This window comes from Xyrauchen texanus, chromosome 28 (assembly GCF_025860055.1).
Source record: "Xyrauchen texanus isolate HMW12.3.18 chromosome 28, RBS_HiC_50CHRs, whole genome shotgun sequence".
NCBI lineage: Eukaryota > Metazoa > Chordata > Actinopteri > Cypriniformes > Catostomidae > Xyrauchen > Xyrauchen texanus.
The window spans coordinates 19,916,853-19,940,003 of NC_068303.1; the positions used below are offsets into that span (position 1 = coordinate 19,916,853).

A 23,151-nucleotide genomic window follows, 5' to 3' on the forward strand; every position below is an offset into this window, starting at 1 on the left:
ATATTGTGGTTGCGTTTTTTTCTTTAAAAGTAACTGTCCAACACTCAACAAGGTGCAGACTGGAGAATTGTGTTTTGCAGTGAATGATAATCTTCTTAAGCTAATTATATGAGACATCTAGATCTTTGCTATTCTACAGCAGACAAAGGGTACACTTTTTCAGAGTAGGTAATGTGAAAAAACAGAACTTTGAATAGATCTGGGCTGATCAGTACTAAATACCAGTTAATAGTGGAGAGAGCCTGCAGCACTCTTGAGTAAGGAATGGAAAATCATTAACAGCAATCCACTCTGGGTCAGGGCCACCCACGATTCTCACAAAGAGTCTAACTCTCAGGTTATAGGTCAACCTGATTCTTTTAGCCCTCTAATCAAAACACAAAATATACATGTTTGTGTCTCCTGAAAGAATACAGACATGCATTGTGGGACCATGACGACATGGGAATAAACCCCAAATCCTATCGACCAACAGAATGGGACAAAACCACACAGCTAATCAGATTTACTATGGCCCGCTCTAGTGACTCCAGACATGATCATCTACCAGGATGATTGGCAGACATAGGAATGTGTATATGACTTTCTCATGGACAGATTTGTTCAGTGAAATCTTTATTTAATTTGCTTGAAACATGGCCAAAACCAAAAACACAGAATTTGAGGTCATAGTTTACTGTAATTCAGACAGCCGTTAAAGTCATGCCATCTGACTATTTAAAATAAATGTACAAATGTGTTAAATGTACAAATGTAACAGAACTCAGATTTTAATCGGATTTCAAACCACAAATGGATGTTGTTTAGATTAGGTTCATAAAAATCACATTTCACTTTTCAGGTTTTTCTACAAATAACCAAACACCAAAATGTTGTATTTGTGCAGCTACTCTGAATAAAGCCTATGATGTGAAAGCACTGGCTCTTACTTGGCAGTCAATGAGCTGTTCCTCCATGTCCATGTCCTGTGGGTGTGGCTGTAGAGAGGAGCTCAGTGTGGCACGTGTGCTCAGCAGCCAGTTGTCAAGCTCTTCTGCTTCACTATGGTAACGCTGTAGCGCTTGCTCCTGCCTCTGTTCCTCCAACTGCTCATTCAATCGCTCCTACATGACAGAGAAGACTAAATTATGGCTGCATCCAGTCAAGCTTTATCCTAAATTTAACTTTTACTTTTCACTTTTGACAACAGATAATTTGTTATAAAGATATAGAGTAAGGTATGTCAGCATTTATTTTAAATAATTCATTGTATAGTTGGTGAGGCATTTTTAATTATTTAAACAGTACCGACACAGTACTGCCCAGGCTGAAGTGTTAGTTCATCCAAAAATAATTTTATTCTCTTAACATTTACTCACCCTCAAGCCATCCCAGATATGTATGACTTTTAGAAGAATATCTCAGCTCTGCAGGTCCATGCAATGCAAATGAATGGTGATCAGGCATTTGAAGCTTCAAAAAACATATAAAGGCAGCGTAAACATAATCCATAAGAATCCAGTGGATTAATCAATGTCTTCTGAAGCGATTCAGTTGGTTTTGGGTGAGAACAGACCAAAATGTAAATCTTTTTCCCTGTACAACTTAACAGCAGTCTCCTTGGTGCTCATGATTTCCAGCTTGATTGTATTTCCTATAGCGCCATCTAGCACTCTGCGTATGCATCAAGCACTAGTAATCAAGCTTGAAATCATGACAGTGCCTAGACACTGCATTAGCAAGATGTACAGTGTAAAAGGAGTAATATTTTGGTCTGTTCTCACCGAAAACCAACTGGATCGCTTCAGAAGACATTGATAAAACTACTGGAGTCATATAGATCATTTTTATCTCCTTTTTTGGAGCCTCAAAGGCCTGATCACTATTCACTTGCATTTATGGACCTACAGAGCTGAGATATTCTTCTATTCTTCATTTGTGTTTGCAAAGAAAGTGAAGAAAGAAAATCATACACATCTGGGATGGCATGAGGGAGAAAATAATGAGAGAATTTAAACGTTTTGGGGGGAACTATCCCTTAAATAATAATTGTGGGAAAAAAGCATGCTACCAGCTACCTGTGGTGTTCCCCTAATCTCACTCAGGGGCGTAGCACCAAATTTTGGGCCCTGGGTACAAACCATCTTGCTGGGCCCCGTACCAAATATGTATGTATAGAAAACTGACTTCTAAGGGGCCCCCCCTGCCTCGGGCCCTGGGTACTCGGTACCCTTTACCCCCCCAGTCCGACGCCCCTGTTCTCACTCTCTTTAATTGTGCTTCCTGGGGATGTGTTTGGGCATGTATGTCATTTGTGGTATGAGAGCAAATAAAAAAAAAGCATGGGCCTCATTCACTAAATGTGTGTACATATGTTTTCACAAACAAATCATGATACTTCTATAATTTAATTTACTAAATACAATTTAGTAACAACTAAAACCACATGTCAGCAAAAATCACATATTCCTGGTGTCCTTATAAACATGAATTAAATGATACACACTATACGGTATACTGTATATACATATATTAATATATATATATATATATATATATATACTGGCAGCCAAAAGTTTGGAATAATGTACAGATTTTGCTCTTATGGATATAAATTCCATAATTTCACAAAATGTTCACCAAAGTGAAATTCAACTGATCACAGTGTATAGTCAGGACATTAAAAACATGACAAATTAGGGCCTGGGTAGCTCACCGAGTATTGACACTGACTACCACCCCTGGAGTCACGAATTCAAATCCAGGGTGTGCTGGGTGACTCCAGCCAGGTCCCCTAAGCAACCAAATTGGCCCGGTTGCTAGGGATGGCAGAGTCACATGGGGTAACAACCTTTTGGTTGCGATCAGTGGTTCTCGCTCTCAATGGGGCACGTGGTTAGTTGTGCGTGGATCACAGAGAGTAGCATGAGCCTCCACATGCGGGGTCCATGTCATGACCCTGATTTTTTCCCCAGGTGTTCCTCATTCCTTTGTTTTCCCTTGTGTATTTAAGCCCTTGTTTAATAATGCCGCAAATAAAGTTTGGGTTTTTGTTGTGCTCATCTTCATAAAGATGTTTATTGACTGACAGGAGCAATACACACAGTAAATATACAATGTACACCTTCTTTTAACACATCCCTCTTTTACAATTGTAGTCTGGGTCTTACGGATTCAAAATTTTGAATTTTGAATGAATTTACATTTTAATTGTACCTGAATCGATTGTTATAGGCAAAATTTAATTGACACAGATAATGGCAATTAACTTGTCAAAGATGTTTGCCAAGATTTAGGCCAGACATTTTCAGAGAGAAAAAAAGCAATAACCAACAAGTGTTTTACCCCTTCACTGCCAGAATTGTGTGAAAGGAAACAATTTATACTGGAAGAAAACAAAAAGACTTTCTGGATGTGTAAATGAAAGATAACTTTATAAACAGAAACAGTTTAGCAAAGTTTCATCATGTCCCAGTGCTTATGGTGGATGATCTCACCATGCACAGAAGGTACAGTATTTAGTTTAATACAAAGAAAGGAAAACCTTATGAATTTTCTTTTAACAGCACAAATCGAGCACAATCGAGCAACACTGGTTCGGTGCAGTTTGGAATGACGTCACTGCTTCCGAAAAGTTTCTTGCTATATGTAAGGAAGGGAAATAGTTACAGTGTTTCTTTTAATGGCACAAATCAGCACAAACAAACGGCACCAATTTGGATCTCATGGGGTGGAAAGTAAATGGTCTGCACTTATATAGCACCTTTTTAACCTGAACGGTATTCAAAGCGCTTTACACTGTGACTCATTCATACACACATTCATACACCAATGGCTGCAGAGCTGCCATGCCATTGGGAGCAACTTGGGGTTCAGTGTCTTGCCCAAGGACACTTCGGCATGTGGAGTCGTGTGGGCTGGGATTCGAACCGCCAACCCTGCGATTAGTGGCCCGCTCTACCAACTGAGCCACAGCCGCTTTAGTACAGGATCTGGCGGTATCGGCTCGGCACCTCAAGCAGTGAAGTAGGGTGAGGCAAATGGTGGTTGCTCTGTGTGTTTCAGTTCGGGCCGCAGGTCGGGTCATGATTACCAGCTCCCACCCTGGACACTTATCACTGTGCACAATCAGGTAGGGCCACATTCAACATTTCACAGCAACAGTGAACAAGCCACCATTAACTTCTGATATGCTTCGCATCCTTTGCTTATGTGCGGATTCGCAGATCCAATAATATAACGAAAACTGCTTGTACATTTAAATCTGTCTATTTATTCACATCTAAATGTGTCTATTTATTTGTCCATTGGACAATAATGTATTCATATTTTTATTTTCAAATTAATAGATTGACAATATATTCCTTAATTATTTAGTAAATGGCACTCCTGGTATTCCATACCAACAATCATGCCACGGTCAAAAACACTGATATAAATTTTTTCCCCCCATTCTGATGGTTGATGTGAACCTTGACTGAAGCTTCTGATCCATATCTGCATGACTTTATACATTACACTGCTGCCACACAATTGTCTGATTAGAAATCACATGAATACGTAGGTGTAAAGGTGTACCTAATAAAATGGCAGGTGAGTGTAGATATATAAAATAGTATATATATACATATATATATATATATATATATATATACACACACACACACACACACCAATGTGAAATCGTGAATTGATTGTGAAATGTTTAGGCGAAGTGGGAGAGCTGCCACGGAATTCTTCCTATGTCGAGTACTGCCGTATTGACCACACATACAGCCTGAATTAGTGGACGATGAAGCACAGATAAATCCTCCTGCTCAAACAGTGCTTCACGACATCTACAGTAGGTATGCGGTAGATACTATAAAATCATTCTGAATTGTAAAGTTGTACAGTGCTGTTTTACAGTGTGAATGTTAACTGTATGTTTTTTGGCATCTTTCTCATCACATTTAAAACTGTACATGTGCAGTGGTGCTGAAAGCCATTTATGGAAATGGTTTGGCTGTGTTTTACGCAAACTAACTTTAGGCACGCACTCCTTCATTTAGAATATTCTGTATTCATTCACATTAGAAAAAGGGCATGAACAAATTCATGAGCGTACAAACCTGTTGTGAATCAGGCAGAAGAAAAATCCACGCAATTATTAGTGAATGAGAACCAGCTGTCTCTTAGAAATGCTAGAAAATGTAATATATTCTTTGTATGTTAATTTCATTGGCACCTAATTAACCCAAGCCTGCCATCAGCTAGGCCAATTAATCATCTGATATTTGGTTAGTTTGAAATTACTGGCAATGAGCTTGCTTAGCTGAACAAAGGCATCTGTTTCAAAATCTGTGTCAATGGACAATCACCCTGCTCTCTAAATATCAGCATCAGCATTCCACCATTGAAAAACACATATCAGTCACCATCAACCACCAAAAAGATGCAGTCTGCCAGTAAATACAAAACATACAAAAATATATTCTGAGATCTAATGGAATATATCCTGGAATATATCTTATTTACAAATGTACAATCATCAGGTAGAAATCAGGCTCAATAAACAAAAGTTACAAATTTCTCTGCATGTAATGATTCTCACCTCCAGAAGTTGGCGCTTGCCAGAGGCCTTCATGTGGATGGTGGCCATGCGCTCTCCCAGTACAGTGAGGGTTGACTGCAGGGCCAGCTGGTCACCAGCATCTGCCTCCAAACTGTCCTCATCCAACTGCAGCTCCCGGGAAAAGCAGGCCTGTAGTGCACTGATTTCATCCTGGAGCATTAGGATCTCATCCATCAGAGCCTTTAGAAACACCAGCAATCACCAAATCAACTTATTTAAAATAAAAAAAAAATTGATTTCCTCTAGTTGCAGTAAAGTTACAGTACATGGCAGGGCTCCAGACTAATATTTAAGAGCGATGGCACTGGCACCACCATCTCATTTGTTAGTTTCCGATGGAGGGTGGGGTTTTGGGGCCTATTAAATGAAAAATTTAAAGACACAAATTAAGAACATGATATTATTATTGTTATATTTTCCTATAATCAGAGATTATTACAAGAGAACAATATTTCCACAAAAGAAAAGCTTGCTTTGACAAATGTAAAAGCAAGGTTTTAAAGCTATTGATTCTATTTTGCAATTCCCCTTAACACTTTATTATGAACACGATGGTTCTAATTCACGAAAGTTCCGACATGGTCTTCTGCTATTGTAGCCCATTCGCCTCAAGGTTCGACCTGTTGAGCATTCTGAGATGCTATTCTGCTCACTAGAATTGCACAGAGGGGTTATCTGAGTTACCATAGATTTTCTGTCAGCTAGAACCAGTCTGGCCATTCTTCGTTGACCTCTCTCATCAACAAGGTGTTGCTGTCCGCAAAACTGCCACTCAATGGATGTTTTTTGTTTTTGGCACCATTCTGAGTAAACTCTAGAGACTGTTGTGAGTGAAAATCCCAGGAGATCAGCAGTTACAGAAATAATCAAGCCAGCCCATCTGGCACCAACAATCATGCCACAGTGGTTGATGTGAACATTAACTGAAGCTCCAGACCTGTATTTGCGTGATTTTATGCATTGCACAGCTGCTACGCGATTGGCTGATTAGATAATCACATGAATAAGGTGTACAGGTGATCCAAATAAAGTGCTCAGTGAGTGTAGTTTTAAGAGGTATTTGTCACAAGACCATGTTAACCACAGGTAAATCCAAGCATCTTCACTAGTTAAAAGTAACAACACTTCTATAAAACAAACTATGGCATTTTTGTAATGAAAAACAGTAGCCTTAACACATATAAAAACTAAAGTATAAATATAAAACATACTGTAAACATTTAGAAACTGCCAACATTGTAAATTATATTCCCTTACTCCCCTAATGTAGCCTATTATAAATCTAATATAGCTAAAGTAGTAATATGATAATATTTATTATGAATATATTTCTGCCTAAAGTACTGTAGTTAATACACTTAATGTTACCATGGTAAATTCATGGTAATTTTTTAGGGGTGGTGATGTATGAAAATTCTTCTAATAATGTGTTTTCTCCTGTTAACCGCTGTTTAGAATGTTGGGCATTTTAATGTGGTTTTAGTTTACACATCAAGGGTTTTCATAGAGGTTTGACAAATTCATATGGGATTTGCGACTCACGCCATGCTTTTCACTGGGTCTCAATGCTGTAATGATCTGCGGTGCTCGAGTAAACGCACCTGCCTCGAGTAAACGCACCTGCTCTGCGCTCATGCTGCTCTGTCTATTCTCATCTGGGTAGCGAAGAGTACTATTTTTTCCTTTTTAATGTATTTGCCATTCGATGTTGCTTAACATAAAATGGATAAAGCGAGAGAGTAGGCCAACTCTGTAGACACACCAGTGCGACCTGTAAAAAAATGTAGTTGCACTGGCAAGGAAAAATTGTTGCAAAAAGAACAATTTAGGTGCAGTCTGGAGCCCTGCGTGGCAAAGATAATGTGAATGCTTAAAGGGGTCATGACATGAGAAACCAAATTTGCCTTGATCTTTTGGTATATAAGAGGTCTTTGTATCATTAAAACGTCCTGCAAGTTTAATATTTTAAGACGTCCTCCCCATTCTAAACGAATCATTTATTTAATCAAGCTCAAAATACAGCTCGTTCTGGATTCATGGTTAGAAGTGACGTGTCGGTTAGAAGTGACGTAACAGCGTTTGCATATGACCGCCTCCAGCACAACATAACTACGCTTATAAGCGCAAGACAACTACGCTCATTTCAGTATCGCCGTGCGCCTCACAAGTGTTCAGTCGATGGACAGCGAGCTCTGACAGAGACTACTTGTGCACAGGAAAATTACGATGCCACACAGATGTGCTGTTCCTGGCTGTGGTCAAACAAAACCTCTGAATAAGCTGCCGAAAGATCCAGACGTCAGGGAAAAATGGATGCAGTTTATTTTTTGCGGATCGACCCAGTCACGGCAGTGTTAACTTAAGCGTTTGTTCTGTACATTTTAAGGATGACTGTTTTGAGAACAAATCTCAATATGATGCTGGCTTTGCCAGAAAACTGTTGCTCAAAGATAAGTCCGTGCCGACTATTCTGGGAACAACGACGACGCAAACTGTAAGTAATCTATTTTAAACTTTAAACTACTTTTTAAAGCGCAATTTCATTCATTATGAATAATCACAGTGTTTTTACTTAGTTTACTTGCATATTGTTCTGGCTGGGGCGTCAATAATTGATACATAGGCACTGACGTTAGCCAATCATAACAGTGGGCGTTAACACTGAAGTCTTAAATGGAAAACGCCCCCAAAACAGACTGTTTGAATCAGAGGATGAGAAACAGGTTGGGAAAAGGTCATAAATCACTAGATTTTAAACGTTTTTCTTAAAAAAAAATATATTAATACTATAATTGCACCTAAGGGAACATAATAATACAATAAAAAAAACCATGTCATGACCCCTTTAAACACTATACCATAAGTGCTTGTTGAAAATATATATATTTTTAATTATGGGCATTTATATAGAGTTGGTCCACCATTTGCTGCTATAGTAGATTCCACTCTTCTGGGACGGCTTTCCACTAGATGCTGGAAAATGGTGATGTGGATTTGCCCCCATTTAGACACAAGAGGCTAGACATGAAATGAATGGTGGGTTTGATTGAGCGCCATGAGCAGGGAAACACTTCTTGGTAAGAGCTTAGTTGTAGACATAGGAGAAGCTAGTTATCTAAAGTGTAACCCTGTCCTCTTGCTGATATCGGTAGTCTAGTAGTAGGCTTAAGTTTTAATGTAATCTAGCTTTAGTGCAGTCATATTGCTTCATCTGATCCTCTGTCGCTCTTACCTGGTGGGCAGCCATCTGGCTCTCAGGGCTCTTGCCTGGCTCTAAGCCCTCATTTAGTGCCGTCTCAATGGACTCCATCTTTGTGGAAACAGATTGCAGGGTCTCCTGATAGTGCTGCTGTCTCTCTAGAGCTTCATAAAGACTCTTCTGCTTCTCACTGATCTGCATAGAAATGTACAGTATGTGTTAAATGTGAAGTGTGTAATATTTTCAATGTACAAAACACTTTATTCTACCAAATGCAGAGACAACTCTAAGTCCGCCATTTGTAGGTTAATTTCCCATAAAATATCAAAACTGTGGCTCTATGTCAACAAAACATTGCTCTGTTAGTTTGAGCATCCCAACAAGCACAGCAAATAGAAAAAGTATTTGAAAACAATCAATATTTTTGCAATTGCATTTGGGAACTCCAGTGGCACAGAAATGAGCTTTTACCTTATATTATGTCAAGAAAATGATTTAGCTTTTTTAATATTAGATGCATGTATAAAATATTTACCACATTCTTTAAAGTCTCCCAAGAGTGCTGTAGGTCATCCAGGTTTGATGAGGCAGCTGACTCCATGGATGGGTCATACAGCTCCTGTAGTGGAGCTCTACACAGAGGAGCTCGTCCAGAACCCTACGAGAGACACAGAGTGTGAGTGTGTGTGCTTGCGCATATGAATAATAAACCAAACCCTGGTAGTCCTTTTAAAAAATATAAAAAAGCAGGAGTGATACTTCTGTGTTTTGTGTCAATGTACATTTTTTAAATTGTTGGCTAAAATCAGTGTGTACTTGTACCCAGTATGTTGATTGGACCAAATGTTGGTCCACACTGAAGAATGCTGATGTGGTTAACCATGTGTTTGCCAGATACTTAAAGACATAAAAGATCTGTGTATCCTACCCAAAATATGTTTGTCACTCCCTGACCCACTCAGTGTTAAATGGATAGTTAACCCATGACAATTCTCTCATCATTTACTCACCCCATGCCAAAGCAGATGTATGACATTCTTTTTTTCTTCTGAACACAAACAAAGATTTTCAGAAAAATATTTAAGCTCTGTAGGTTCATACAATGGAAGTGAATCGTGACCAGAAATGTGGAGGTCCAAAAAGCATATAAAGGCAGCATAAAAGTAATCCATATAACTCCAGTGGTTAAATCCATGTCTTCACAAACTATATGATAGTTGTGGGTGAGAAACAGATTGATATTAAAGTCCTTTTTTACTATAAATATCCACTTTCATATTCTTCTTCTTTTGTTTTTGGAAAATCAGATTCTTCATGCATATCCCCACCAACTAGGCATGGAGGAGAATTTATAGTCAAAAAAGGACTCAAATATTGATCTGTTTCTCACCCATACCTATCTTATCGCTTCTGAACATATAGATTTAATAACTGGAGTCGTATGAATGACTGTTGCCTTGTTATGCTTTTTGGAACTTCAGTGCTCTGGCAGCCTTTCACTTGCATTGTATGATGTACAAAGCCGAGTTATTCTTAAAATCTTTGATTGTGTTCAGCAGAAATAAAGTCATACATATCTGGGATGACATGAGGGTGAGTAAATGATGAGAGAATTACAATTTTTGGGTGAACTATATCTTTAAGCATTCAACTAAACTTCAACAGATGGCTGATGTATCTTTATACAAATTGTATGAAAGAAGGGCAGCAAATGAGACAAAACGAAATATCAGTTAAGAATAAACAAGCGATAAGTAACTGTTTGCCCTGTATGAGCTTTACTGTATTGTCAACATATTAGAGTGCAGGGCAAAAGCCCTCTTAAAACTACTTGATCTAAAAAAAACTCTATAACTAAATACTAACTACTTTTCCTGCTCTTTCAGTCTTTCACTCTCTTTCTCCTCATGTAAAATTCAACAGAAGACTAAAGTGTTTCCACAACTTTTGACCAATTCAGGGTTAAAGCTGCGGGTACCTGAGAGGTGTCAGCATTAGGCCAGGGTGAGGGGGATCTGCAGGCGGGGGGAGAAGAGACCTCACTGTTGGTGCCCTCCTCACCAGACTCCTCTGTGACTGGGGAGAGGAGAGTATGACAACGACCGGCTGTCATCTGACCATTTAACACAGTCAAAGAGGCAGAGGGAGAAAGAGAGACATTTACAATGAAACAGGGAAGAGAGACCAGCACCAAGATAAGATGAGAGAAAAGACACATCAGCAGAATAAAGAGAGAGAACATATTCAGAATAAAGACTGGAAGAATGGTGGTGGTGGTGTAGTGGTCTAAGCACATAACTGGTAATCTGGTAATTAGAAGGACGCTAGTTCGAGCCCAACAGTCACCACCATTGTGTCCTTGAGTAAGACACTTAACTCCAGGTTGCTCTGGGGGGATTGTCCCTGTAATAAGGTCTCTGTAAGTCGCTTTGGATAAAAGCGTCTGCCAAATGCATAAAAAGAATGTTAAAGGAACATTTACCCCAAAAATGAAAATTCTGTCATCTTCTACTTACCCACAAGCTGTTCCAAACTAATCTGACTTTCTTTTTTCCATGGAACACAAGAGACTGACAGTCTCAGTCCCCATTCACTTTCATTATATGGGGAAAAAAAATGCAAAAAAAGTGAAAAGTCTTTGGTTATGTTCACTATAATCAGATTTTTTTGGCCTGTCTGACTCAAATCTATTAAGGTTTTTGTAATCTTACAGGACAAAAACTTTTTACAAGCCTGATCCAAACCGCAACCATAGGTGGTTTGAAATCTGATTTAAATCAGATTTTCGTTAATATGTCTGAGGCTGAACAGTCAGATTCGATTTCAAGTGTTTTATTTTTTTTTGTCATTTGTTGTGCGTGATGGGTTGTGTCTTCACATGGCACTTTGAAGGGAAAACAATAATGATGGCCATGCTCGTTGGATCGTTACAAACAGAATTATCAATAAAAATGACTTGTTTATAACACATTTCAGCCGTCCAAAACTGTCAAAGTGGAAGTATTTTAATGGGACAGTTGTCAACCCTAGCAGCAACAAACAGTACATATGCCACCTTTTTTTTAAAGACGTAGTCTGTGATGAATGTGTTCATATCTGGATACTGCCCTTACGAAACATGATCAATGGCAAGAAAATAAATTGCTAAACTCTCACAAATGGTGAATATACACAATTTGTACCATTACCATGACAACTAATGTGGACATGCTCTGAAAAGTGACTGCAGTCTAAACAGAAAAAAAATTTAATCTGGCCACAAATAACTTGCAATACGAACAGTTAGTCTAAAAAAAAAAAAATGATTTGAAAAAATTTAAAATCTGATTTTCCCTGCAATACAGCCTTACAGGTTTTAAACAACATCAACGTGTGTGAATGATTTCATTTTGGGGTGAAAATGTATGTATGCTGCCTTTCTGTGACATTAAACAGTCTGTGTAAATACACCTTTCATGGTATAGCCTATACGCCACTTTAAATGGTCTGAAAATATTTTCCTCCAAATGAATTTCACAGGAAGCCATGAATCAGGAAGAAAAGCTGAATAAGACCCAATAAAGTCTGCTTAGAGGACTGCACTGCAGCACCACAGAATTATAGACAGACCACATTTGTCTAGAGTAGCCATGACGCCTTTTACAGAACTCTCGTCATGATAAAGGAATGGACCAGGTCAGGAAATAGGGCGGGCACGCACGCACACGCACACGCACACACACACAAACACACACACACACTTGCCAGCATGAATTTAAGTTATCTAAACCATTAGAGCTCTTTAGCATTAGGCTAAATTTAGATCAAACAACAATGACTGCTGATCTACAGCAAAGGAATCCCACCTCCCCCTCTGTAAGTCTGTAAGGACTGAATGCGTGAATTCCAAACAGCTGGAGCACAAGCCAAACTGTTCAGCTCCTTGTTGGTGGTTAATGCGGAATAAGGCTTTGATCATGACTCCCAGCCCTCACTGATGCAAAACAGGGCAATCTGGCCCGACGTACAACAGTGAAACAGTGAAGGCAACTAAACAACAATGTTGACAAAACATGGCTAACAAACACCCACATCCTGTTTCCTCTTACACTGCAACAGCAAGGATAGACAATGCAGAGAGGCAAATTTATACACCCTGGGGTAGAAACAAGAAACCCATCGGTTGACTTTTCACAGAGAGTAATAGAGAACAATTATGGCGACAGGACAAAAATCACACAAATCACAAATAACCCCTCACTCCTCTGCCCCTATACATGCCACAGCTCAGGCATGTGTATTTGAGTAAATCCCTCACCATGACAACAGAGGGGTGTGTTGGTGGGTGTTTGGGCATCTCTTCTTCATCTTCCAGTTCCTCCAGTCCATCGGAGAGGCCGTCAACCTCGCTGACCGTCAGTAGCATCGTAGCATGCTTTGCCTTCAAAGTCAACATCTTACACTTAGAGTTCAGGGCCGAGATCTGCTCCTGGTAGCCTTTTATCTTCAGGGCCAGTTCCTGTCCCAATGACACATTACATTATTATTTCACTGAGGCCCCACGCTGCTGATTTAAGTCCATGAAGCAAACAAACATATGCGTCCTGGATTAAGTCTCTTAGATACAGAGGAAAAGGGGGTTAATACATCAACGGTTAATGCAAAGAGCGGCACTGGCAAGCTGGGTTGAGAATTTCTTACTCTCTCACAGTCTGTTTGCAGTATAGAAAAAGACACAGGCGAGCAATCGCTCAGTCAGAGGCATATTGAGCTCTCAGCCAATCAGAGCACAGTGGGAGAGGGCTAACTAACCAAGCCTTCAGGCAACAGTTAACTTGATTGGCAGAGAGCTCGGCCAACTGGAGTGAATGGGAGGGACATAGAGAGAGGAAGAAAGACATGGTGGAACAAAATCCCTCCCTCCCAACCGGCCAGCTCACACACATACACAAAGACCCCGGGAAGAGGAAATGAGCTCAGTTAGAGGGTCTCAGTTATTTTCCTTCCTTCCCCTCACTTCCTCCCTTTCCACCAATCCCAAAGTTGTTTTTCTGAAAACAAAATGACAGGGCATGAGCAAGAGAATGAGAGGGCAAGAGGGAGGCGAGGGGAGAAAGGGGTTTCACATTACAGATTTTTATGGCCTGTGGAGTAGCCCCTCTCCCCCCTCCTGTCTCCATCTCTCTAACTGTCGCTCATTCTCACAAACATACACAGACAGGCCAGTCTGTGATAATGAGGTCATTTGGGAGAGCACTGAAGCTGCAGCATTCAAGCTGAATGCAGAGGAAAATAACTCTGGGTAATAAAGCCACAGCTGCGGCTCCAACTGAACAGGGACAGATTCAGTATCGTTTTTAGGTTCATTTTTATTTTCCGTGTTTAAACCACCCTTTGCATTTCTGAGAGTGAATGTTTTTGTGTGTGTAAATGTAAATAAACAAGCGTCTTCGAGAGAGAAAATAAGTCAATTGTGTCCTCAGGACAACAGACAGAGGTCAAATGTCTGAGAACTACCTTTACACCCACTGAGAACATGTTAGGAATTTATAGCCTGACTCATTCTCAACTCAATGCAGGCTGATTAGTAAAACTATGCATTAGTAAACCAGCAGTGGTTCTCAGCTGACTTTTCTTACCAATCTAGATTTGACATTAGATATCATGTGGTGGCCCAATACGGTTGTTTATTGTACAATATTTAAAAAAACTGTCCTTAAAATCAAAAAATGAAATGTATTATTAATACCATGAACTGCACTTGTCCCAACAATATTTAAAATTATAAACATGACAAGACTGAATAGGAAAATTGACAATATTGGTTTCTTAATGCCTCTTGAATTTTCGAAAGTTTCATGCTCTCAGCAGCCAATAATGCACTGCAGAAAACAATGTTTATCCTCAATGCAAGTGAACCCATACTGAATGTAGTGTAGGCCGCTTTTCATTTGCTCTAGTTCATTCAATTCATGCAACCTGTCCAAATTGGCATCAACCTAATATTTAGTTTGATTGGACAGTTTTTGGCATCAACAACAAAAGATATGGGAAGCATTTTCTCCTCCCTTTTAAAAGTTCATAGGCCAATTTATTTTGCTATCCTTACTATGCACAATTAAATGATTAGTTCCATTTCTTTACTTGAATTTTGCATTGTATTCACCTGCTGTCTGCCACCCTATCAGAACAGACCTGTGACCCATTTCTGTGTCACAACCCATCAGCTGAGAATCAGCATGTTCTCCACAGCATGTCTGCAGTGAATTATTTGCATGACTGACTAATGCACAAAATGGGAATGATCACAACAAACCACATTTAAAAAAATAACAACGATGATCTAAGCTTTATTGTGTTTATAACCATATTTGTTAGCATAAGTGTGTGAAAGACACCTTCCTCACCTCATGATGTTGAATCTGTGTTTGAAGCTCCTGTATGTTTCCTGTGGCAACAGGGCGGTCCTGAATTACACGGTGTGCCTCTTCAATAAGTCTCTGTAGGTTCTTCACTTCCTGTTTATATTGCTCATACTGCACCAAGGCCTCCTGGGAGAATGTAAAGAGATATGCGAAATGAGCCTTTACAACCACAAGTGCTTAGATCAGATGAACCCTCTGAGCATGATCCTGACCGCCATTTGTAGCAGATACATTGAATCAGCCATTTTGCACAAAAATGTAGCATTATTTTATTTATTTACTGTTTTTCATGTCCTCTTACAATATACTGTATGTGAAGTTCATCAGCATGGCAGAATATGCCACTACCTACTGTCTGTGTGTAGATACCTGTAGTATATTGCACTGTTGAATAGTGTTATGTTGGAGTTGCCTGCTTTCTTGCTGCAAACTATGTGCAGTAACACAGAGTGGCAACGTTGCCATGACCTCCTCTGGCAGCCGTAGGGCACTCTGACACATCTGCATCACTTGCACCTGCTGCTTGAGACCCTCCATCTCTGACAACAGGAGCTGAGGAACAAATATACAGCATTGGTTTTTATTCAGCATTGGCACAATTGTACCAGTAATACAATCAGCCAGGGGCGGACTGGCCATCGGGAGAACCGGGACTTTTCCCGAAGCGCCAGTCGCAAAACGGGGCAGAATGAGCCGCGATAAGCTCAAATAGGCCACTGCGTTAAGCAGAACGGGCCACAAATTTGTACCGCGATATGCCAGAGGGGGCAGCAATATGCAGAAAAGGACAACTTTTGGGCCAGTTTCTATTTAAATCCCAGGCCGATTTCTCTTCCCAGTCCGCCCCTGCAATCAGCACATGCATAAAGTGACAACACAATGTGGAGTACAAAATATAATGGTTGCATTCATACAGAATTAGCAAATACCAGTGCTTGGAAGGGAGCAATAGAATAGTGTTAAAAATTTAATAAGCTTAGGTTTTAGGCTGTGGCTCTGTGTAAATGCAATGCTGCATCAGAACTGCTTTGCTGCTGTCATGACACTCAGCACATGTTTTGTTTTTAGTTGGCTGTGCATGAGAATCAAATCATAACAAGACAGCATTTGCAATGTGAAGTCAGCTATATATAGTTATAGTTACAAGAAAAGAAAACCAATCTTAGTTGTGTTTCTTTAGCAGGACAGTAAATAGTCTGCATAAAGTCAGTCAGTGAGAATAAACAGGTGTTTAACCCTCCAGACAACACATATCCACACATGGAAATATTACAATGTCATCATTGTTGGCTGAACATTCTATCAATGTAAGTCAATGGGAGATTTTCACATTTTAAAGCTGAATTGTGTAACCTTTTGATGTTTAAATTCTTTCCGCTATCCCAGCTTAATATGCAAAGACAACAGCGGCAGACTGAAATGATTTTCAAAACAAAGTATGAAAGGTGTCGTTATGTTCAGCAGTTTAGGCATAATTCATTTTTTGAGAATAATAATTAAAAAAACATTTTAAATGTAGTGCATTTTGAATTGAACTTGCAAACACTATAACATTGGAAAATGTGATAAACCAATGTATTGGAGAGTAAATTAATTATATTAGTCTGAAGAATAAGGAAATGTGAAATCGATTAGTGTACCTGTCTCTGAGTCAGCTGTTCCCTGAGGCTGAGGCGAGCCAAATCAGGAGAGGCCAGAGTATCCTGAACTCTCTCTATAGACTGATGGAGGCTCTTCACATCACTCTCCAGTCTCCCTAAATCCTACACAGAGAGACACACAGTAAAACCATTATGACCATATCAATGTATATTTCCTTTAAGGTAGAATTTGAAAAGTTATGTACTAAAAGAATGCTTGAAAGTGAATGTTTGTTAAGCTACAGTGACAAATATCTTTATACAGGCAGTTTTCAAACTTCCATTAAGTATACTGCAAGAATTGAGGCATTTTTTACAACTATTCAGAAGTTGCTTTAAATAAACTGGATAATGCCATGATGAAGGATGGTAAATGAGTTTTCTAAGAGCAGTTCTATGCTAACTAGAGATCAATTGATATATATTGGCAAGGCTGTTTAATTGGGAAATTTTATATGCATTGGCTGTTAACAAAAACTTGTTAGAACAGAGACGTTAGCTCCTCATTGTATGAATTGCGTGACTGACAATATACTTTGTCATCATATTAGCCATTATGCCCTGTTGTTCTCTAGAGAGACTGGCTTCGGCTCCTGAAAATCCCATATTGGTTGACCACTTATTTAAATAATAAGTGTAGGCATGTATAACATAGTAATAAGCCAGGATCTGAGGTTACCCCAGAGGAACTGCTACTACAGTCAGTACACTGTAATATGACCTGAGAATGTCTGCTAAAAATGACAAGATATCAGCACACAGAGTGCAATCAGAGCAAGCTGGCCTAAAATCTGAATAAAGTGGTGCTTAAAACTTCAAGATTAAAAGGTCTGAAATGGCTGAATTAATGTAGCTCTACAGATAATACAGATAATTTATTTATAATTAAGAATAAATTAAATGGTGCAGGCACAATCTGGCAAAGTACCAATCTGTGCACTACTGGTGGGCCTATCTTTCAGTGTTGTCTTGCTTTGCTATAAACTAAAAAGGGTTATTTAACTTTGAATTCACTTTATGTCAAAACATTTTAGTAAATTAGTTTTCTTCCCTGCTGGTGTTTCAAAACAAATAAATCATGTTTTGTTTGTTTGTTTTTTGTGTAAAGCTCACTTTTCATCAAAAGAAACTTTAAAATGACATATTAACTCCTTATTTATTTATATAATTAGGGCAGTTATCTTGCAAAATTATAAATACATTTTACAGAAAAAACTAAAGAATGGACATATCTTTACTCATTTAAACCCTTGTTGAATCCTTCCTCAAATTCAGCCATTCTTTTTGAAATAATTATTAAAAACCCAGGCCTAAAAATGCAAATTTCTTCATGAACAATGCTAATTATATAATTATATAATTATGAGATAATATGACGACTAATTCATGGGCACAGAGACATTTGTATATGCATTTCAAAATATCTTCTACCAATCCCACAATAAATTGTCTGTATATTATGGATTTGGCATTTTAATATAATTTAATATAAAGTTAAGTTAAAGCAGTGTAGTGTGCTAACACCAATTTAATGAGTCAGCAATTATGTCTACATACAGAATGGAAAATCATATTTCTATGCAATGGGCCACTAGATGGCGTTGTCTAACTTCCTTAAATTTACAGCAGCCTTAAAAAAACGTTGAGCAGTAGTCTAGCAGTGGATGTTTAATTGGTTAAGATGATATTAGAATCATAAACACACATCTGATTTTTTATATATGCAGTATATTATTTTACATCTTGTATAAATGCATAAATATACAATTTAAATATACAATGCAGATATACCCCTTTCCTGGACCAGACATGACATTCATTTCAGAATTAATTATTAATAAAGGTGTTAATTGCATTCAAAATGCAGACACTGAGCACTGAGCATTTATTATAACACTATTCAGTACAACATCTCACAAAAACAGGGAGTAAAAAGGACACAAGCATAAGTATAGGTCACCTACTATATACTCATGTTAACGTTATATTAGTTTGGTGTATTGGGGTATGCTGTCATGTATTACCTTGGCTGCGTCCTGTAGGCACAATAGTCTAGTTTTGGCTTTCTGCTGCAGTTCTTCAGCATGTCTGCTCAGTTCTGCCACCTGCTGGTGGAGAGCATCTGTCTGGACTATCTCACCCAGAAGTCCCACCTTCTCCACAAGACCCTCAAACTCTCCCTGGAGTTCCTGCCATTCTTGCAGTAAGGCCTGATTGAGATATCACAAAATGCAATTCTAATACATTTCTGAATGCTATAGACAATAACAAGCGATTGTGTTCTCGTCACGCTGGTCAGAGGGAGGGTGTTTGTGCGTTGTCACCCTTTCTTACACACCTGATGGGTTCTGATTTGCTCCTGCATCTGAAAGGCTGGACTCCACATGATGTTGGCGGAGACAACATTCTCTGCTTTTTCTGTCCAGTTGAGAGTTAATGTCAGCATTTCATTGAATTCTTCAAAGTCCTTCTCTGCCTAGATGTTGAACCATATGTTGAGAAACCAAAAGACACACAATAACATCCAAATACAAATAGTGATGTCTGGGAAGCATGGTACATTTGCTGAAGCTCTGACCTTCTGAAGGCACGTAGGTCTTCCTTCTGCCAGCCTGCTGGTCTGGGCATAAAGCTCAGTCAGTTTGCTGAGGCTGGAGCCCAGTTGCTTGGCCAGGAGAGGGTTCTGCTCACCAAACTCCTGCACTGCCACATCCAGCTCAGACAAAGCATGACCACACTCCTCCAGCTCCACAAACAGAGTCTGAGTTAAGAGAGAAAGAGACAACATACAAAACAATATCAAAGAATGAACATTGGCAAAAGCTGTAAATGAGCAATGATGGAATTTTGCACTTCAGTAATCAACAAAGAGTTTGCAACATAGCTGTCAGAGACTATGCTATAAGTATTCATACCTCTGTCTCCTCTTTAGCCTCCTCAACATCCACAGCCTTATTTTTGAGCTTCAAAGAGATGAGTTTGACTTTCTTGGAGATATCCTGAAGTCTGGTGTTAAAGTCATCTTTAATGTCTCTGCTGTGTAGGACCTCTCTTTCCTTTGCCTGCACCTAGGCACATGAGAAATAAAAAAGGATGTGATAAAGAGACGAAAAGATAGAATGATAAAACAGAGAAAAATATATGATGAGAATGTAGATGTACTGTATGAATGAAGGATACCTGATCTTCTGCAGAACCCAGTGCCAGTGTGACCTCTGCCAGCTGGGTGCTGATCTCAGAAGGAAGGCTAGCGTGGATGTCCTGGTATTTCATCTGCTGACGGTCTGCAATCTGCTCAAGGGTCTGCCGAAGAGACTGCATGCCTCCATGAGCTGTCTAGCAGAGACCACAAAAACAAGCCCTCAACAGACCACACTGATTTCCAACATCTGTTTCATTAGGGGTAATGTAAACTAGGTTGTAGGGATGTTAGAATGTGAGTATTCTCGTTTTCCCTCCACTGTAATGTGCTCTACTCTACCTCCAGTTCAGTGAGCAAAGTGTCCAGGTCTGCAGTGGGGCTCCGCAGCAGTCCCTGAGTATCCTGGATCCAGCCTTTCAGTAGGTCCAACTCCTTCACCAATTCCTCCCTGTCTAGCAGCTCTACCTGCACCTGCTGCCTGCTGACAAACACCTGCTGCAACAGACTGAGGGAGAGAAAGGGAGTGGAGAATATATGTTATACATCAATCATTGAAAAGGCACAGGAAATGACACAAAACTACAGTTGCAAATCCAAATGCAGATACCACTGTCTAGACAGACAAACAGACAGATGGATGGATGCACCATTGCTTCAAATGGTGTAGATATACAGTATTACACATACTTGTCATATTTCTCCTGAATGCTATGAATCTCCAGCAGACAGGGTGTCTCTTGATTGTCCTTGATGGGTGTTGCAATGTGAGGATGGAGGAACAGGCTGAGCACATGGTGTCTGTGGAGGGTCAGGGCGCTGCTCTCTCGCTCCACCTCTCGACTAAAGGAGTCATGGTACTCCAGCAGACTGTGTAAAGCTGCCATGCTGGAGGCTTTTTCCACCATCCTGTCAGGAACACGGCTGTGCAGGTCCTCACACACAGTTCGCAATTTCTCCAGCTAATCATAGAGACACGTGGGATGGGTTACAGGGAAGCAGTTTTTAATTTCTTTTACTATCTACTACTATAAAATATTGTTTATTTTATTGTAAAAATGTTTTTTTATTTATTATTTTAAAATAAAAATAGAAACAGAAATATGTATTAATACTGTTTAAAAGTACAGTCACCCATATTGGAAATAAAGTTTTGGGTTTTGTAGATTGTATCATGTAGATGTAGATTTGTAATATCTATGATGCAAACAAGTTTAATTACAGCTTCAACCAACTGAAATAGTCAAGGTGTTATTAAGAATGAATGCAATGTGATTATAATTTATCCCCAATATTAAATGAGTAGCAAGGGTTAAACTGTCAGCAACTGAGGTTACGATATAGCAGCTATCAATATAAAAGCATTTGTGTACCGCAGGACATTAAGAGATAAAGTGCTCTTAATAATGAATAGATGAAAAAACTCTCTGTTTGTGCATCTCTTCCTGTACTATATCAAGTCCTGCAAGAACTATGACTCATTCTTCCTGAATAATTTCATATCCTCAGTTAAACAAGTAAACAGCACAGAGGAAGTTTGTACTGCCAAAAATAAGTTAATTAACTTAAAAGGTTACTGTTAACATTATCAATACTGGTATCAATAAAATGGATATCAATGTTTCCCAAACATCTTTTTTGTATATCCAAGTATTAATGCTGTATAGTTTGATACTGTATATTAAAAAGATGTGTCTCAGTTACACAACACATAGAATGTACATTTCACAGAAAGACTTGTCATTTCCTGTGATTGCAGCAGATTTATGGGAGGTGTGGTTAGTTGGCACCTTCCATATTGTGCCATTTTTTGGACTGTGATTGCCAATTACATCATTCTCAGGCCACTGTCTGTAGGTAATGCCCTGGTCTGATCTTATTTCAGACCCAGATATATTCTGAAAATATTTATTCAGATGTACTACAGGGAGCACAATGCTTACAGAACAGCTTCATACCTGGTGATGGCATTCACTACTAGAATTTTTACATAAGAGTAATTGTAGCATTATAGTTCATTAAAGTAAACTGAATACATCTGAGAATTGGTTTAATAGGAAACAATATCAGTTTATTAAATGTACTGAATTCCATAGAAAATATGCTACTTTATATTTATTTGGGCATTTAACAGTAATTTTATGGCAATTTGTCTGCTTCTTCAAGCAGGTCTTGTATCTGATTTGCCAAATTGCATTTGTTTGATTACATTTTCTGAAATGGAGAATACAAAAAGTATCAACTCATGAAAGCCCCATACCTTCCCCCAGGCACATCTCCAGTTTTGTGCAGAGTCTTTGAGGGCTTTCACCTGAGCTCTTGTAACATTACACAGCCGAGTCCACCGGTGGCCCAGTGAATGGACTGACTGAGAAATAGTGTCATTTAAGACAAGCTTATCAAAATGTGCAGCTTGTTCTTTCAGTCTATTCAGTGTGTTTTCAAAACCCTGAACCTGTGACTCAATTCCCTGTTGAAAAAAAAACAGACATTTAGATAAGTGTTTCCCAACCTTTTTTCCATAATACCCCCCACAGCATTTTCAATAAGGCTGAATGTGCTGTGTACCAAAGATATGCAACAAAGAATATATCATTTAACATTATCATTAATATTGATTATTATTTAATGATAATAATCAATTATATTGCAGGTATATTTTAGTTATAATGTTCATTATGCTTACATCAGAAAGAAGTCTTTTAGCTAATGCTGTTCATTATACAGTGGATCTTCTAACTTTGCACATTATGAAATATGTATTTTTTTAATTATTATTTTAGCATTAGTGTTTCATAATTTTGTTCATATATTAGCTTTTTTTTAATTTACAAATTCCATGCATTCCATCAATAAATATGATGTCTTGGAATTGCATATATTGCATACATATGTTTTATTACATGTGTTTTGTTTACGTGCACAATTGCTAATTTGTATTTACATTGTAATGTTGAACAAACTTTTACTTTCAACACGCAGTGAAACGTTCTTGGTGCCAAAGTTCACACTGAGTAAAAGATAGATATCAGGATTGCTCAAATGAAGATCATGATTAATTGGAAAAACTATATTTTTGTTATCTTTTATTTTCAGCCATATAATGTATTTGGTTAGGTTCAACATAGCAAAATCTAATTATTTTTGCATACCCCCTGAAACCTGCTTAAGTACCA

At 38.7% G+C, this 23,151-nt stretch overlaps 1 protein-coding gene across 1 annotated transcript in view; it reads right to left on the reverse strand.

Annotated features, from left to right (window-relative positions):
* The window catches only part of LOC127622487 (nesprin-1-like), a 173,528-nt gene that overhangs the window by 54,197 nt on the left and 96,180 nt on the right, over positions 1-23,151 (reverse strand). Inside the window, 17 exon segments of the mRNA XM_052096589.1 lie at positions 930-1,103; positions 5,573-5,773; positions 8,826-8,987; positions 9,328-9,450; positions 10,771-10,905; positions 13,090-13,290; positions 15,179-15,322; positions 15,566-15,748; positions 16,837-16,959; positions 18,861-19,046; positions 19,175-19,312; positions 19,415-19,597; positions 19,752-19,904; positions 20,017-20,172; positions 20,318-20,483; positions 20,666-20,937; positions 22,236-22,445. Coding sequence (XP_051952549.1) covers positions 930-1,103; positions 5,573-5,773; positions 8,826-8,987; positions 9,328-9,450; positions 10,771-10,905; positions 13,090-13,290; positions 15,179-15,322; positions 15,566-15,748; positions 16,837-16,959; positions 18,861-19,046; positions 19,175-19,312; positions 19,415-19,597; positions 19,752-19,904; positions 20,017-20,172; positions 20,318-20,483; positions 20,666-20,937; positions 22,236-22,445 — 2,910 coding nt within the window.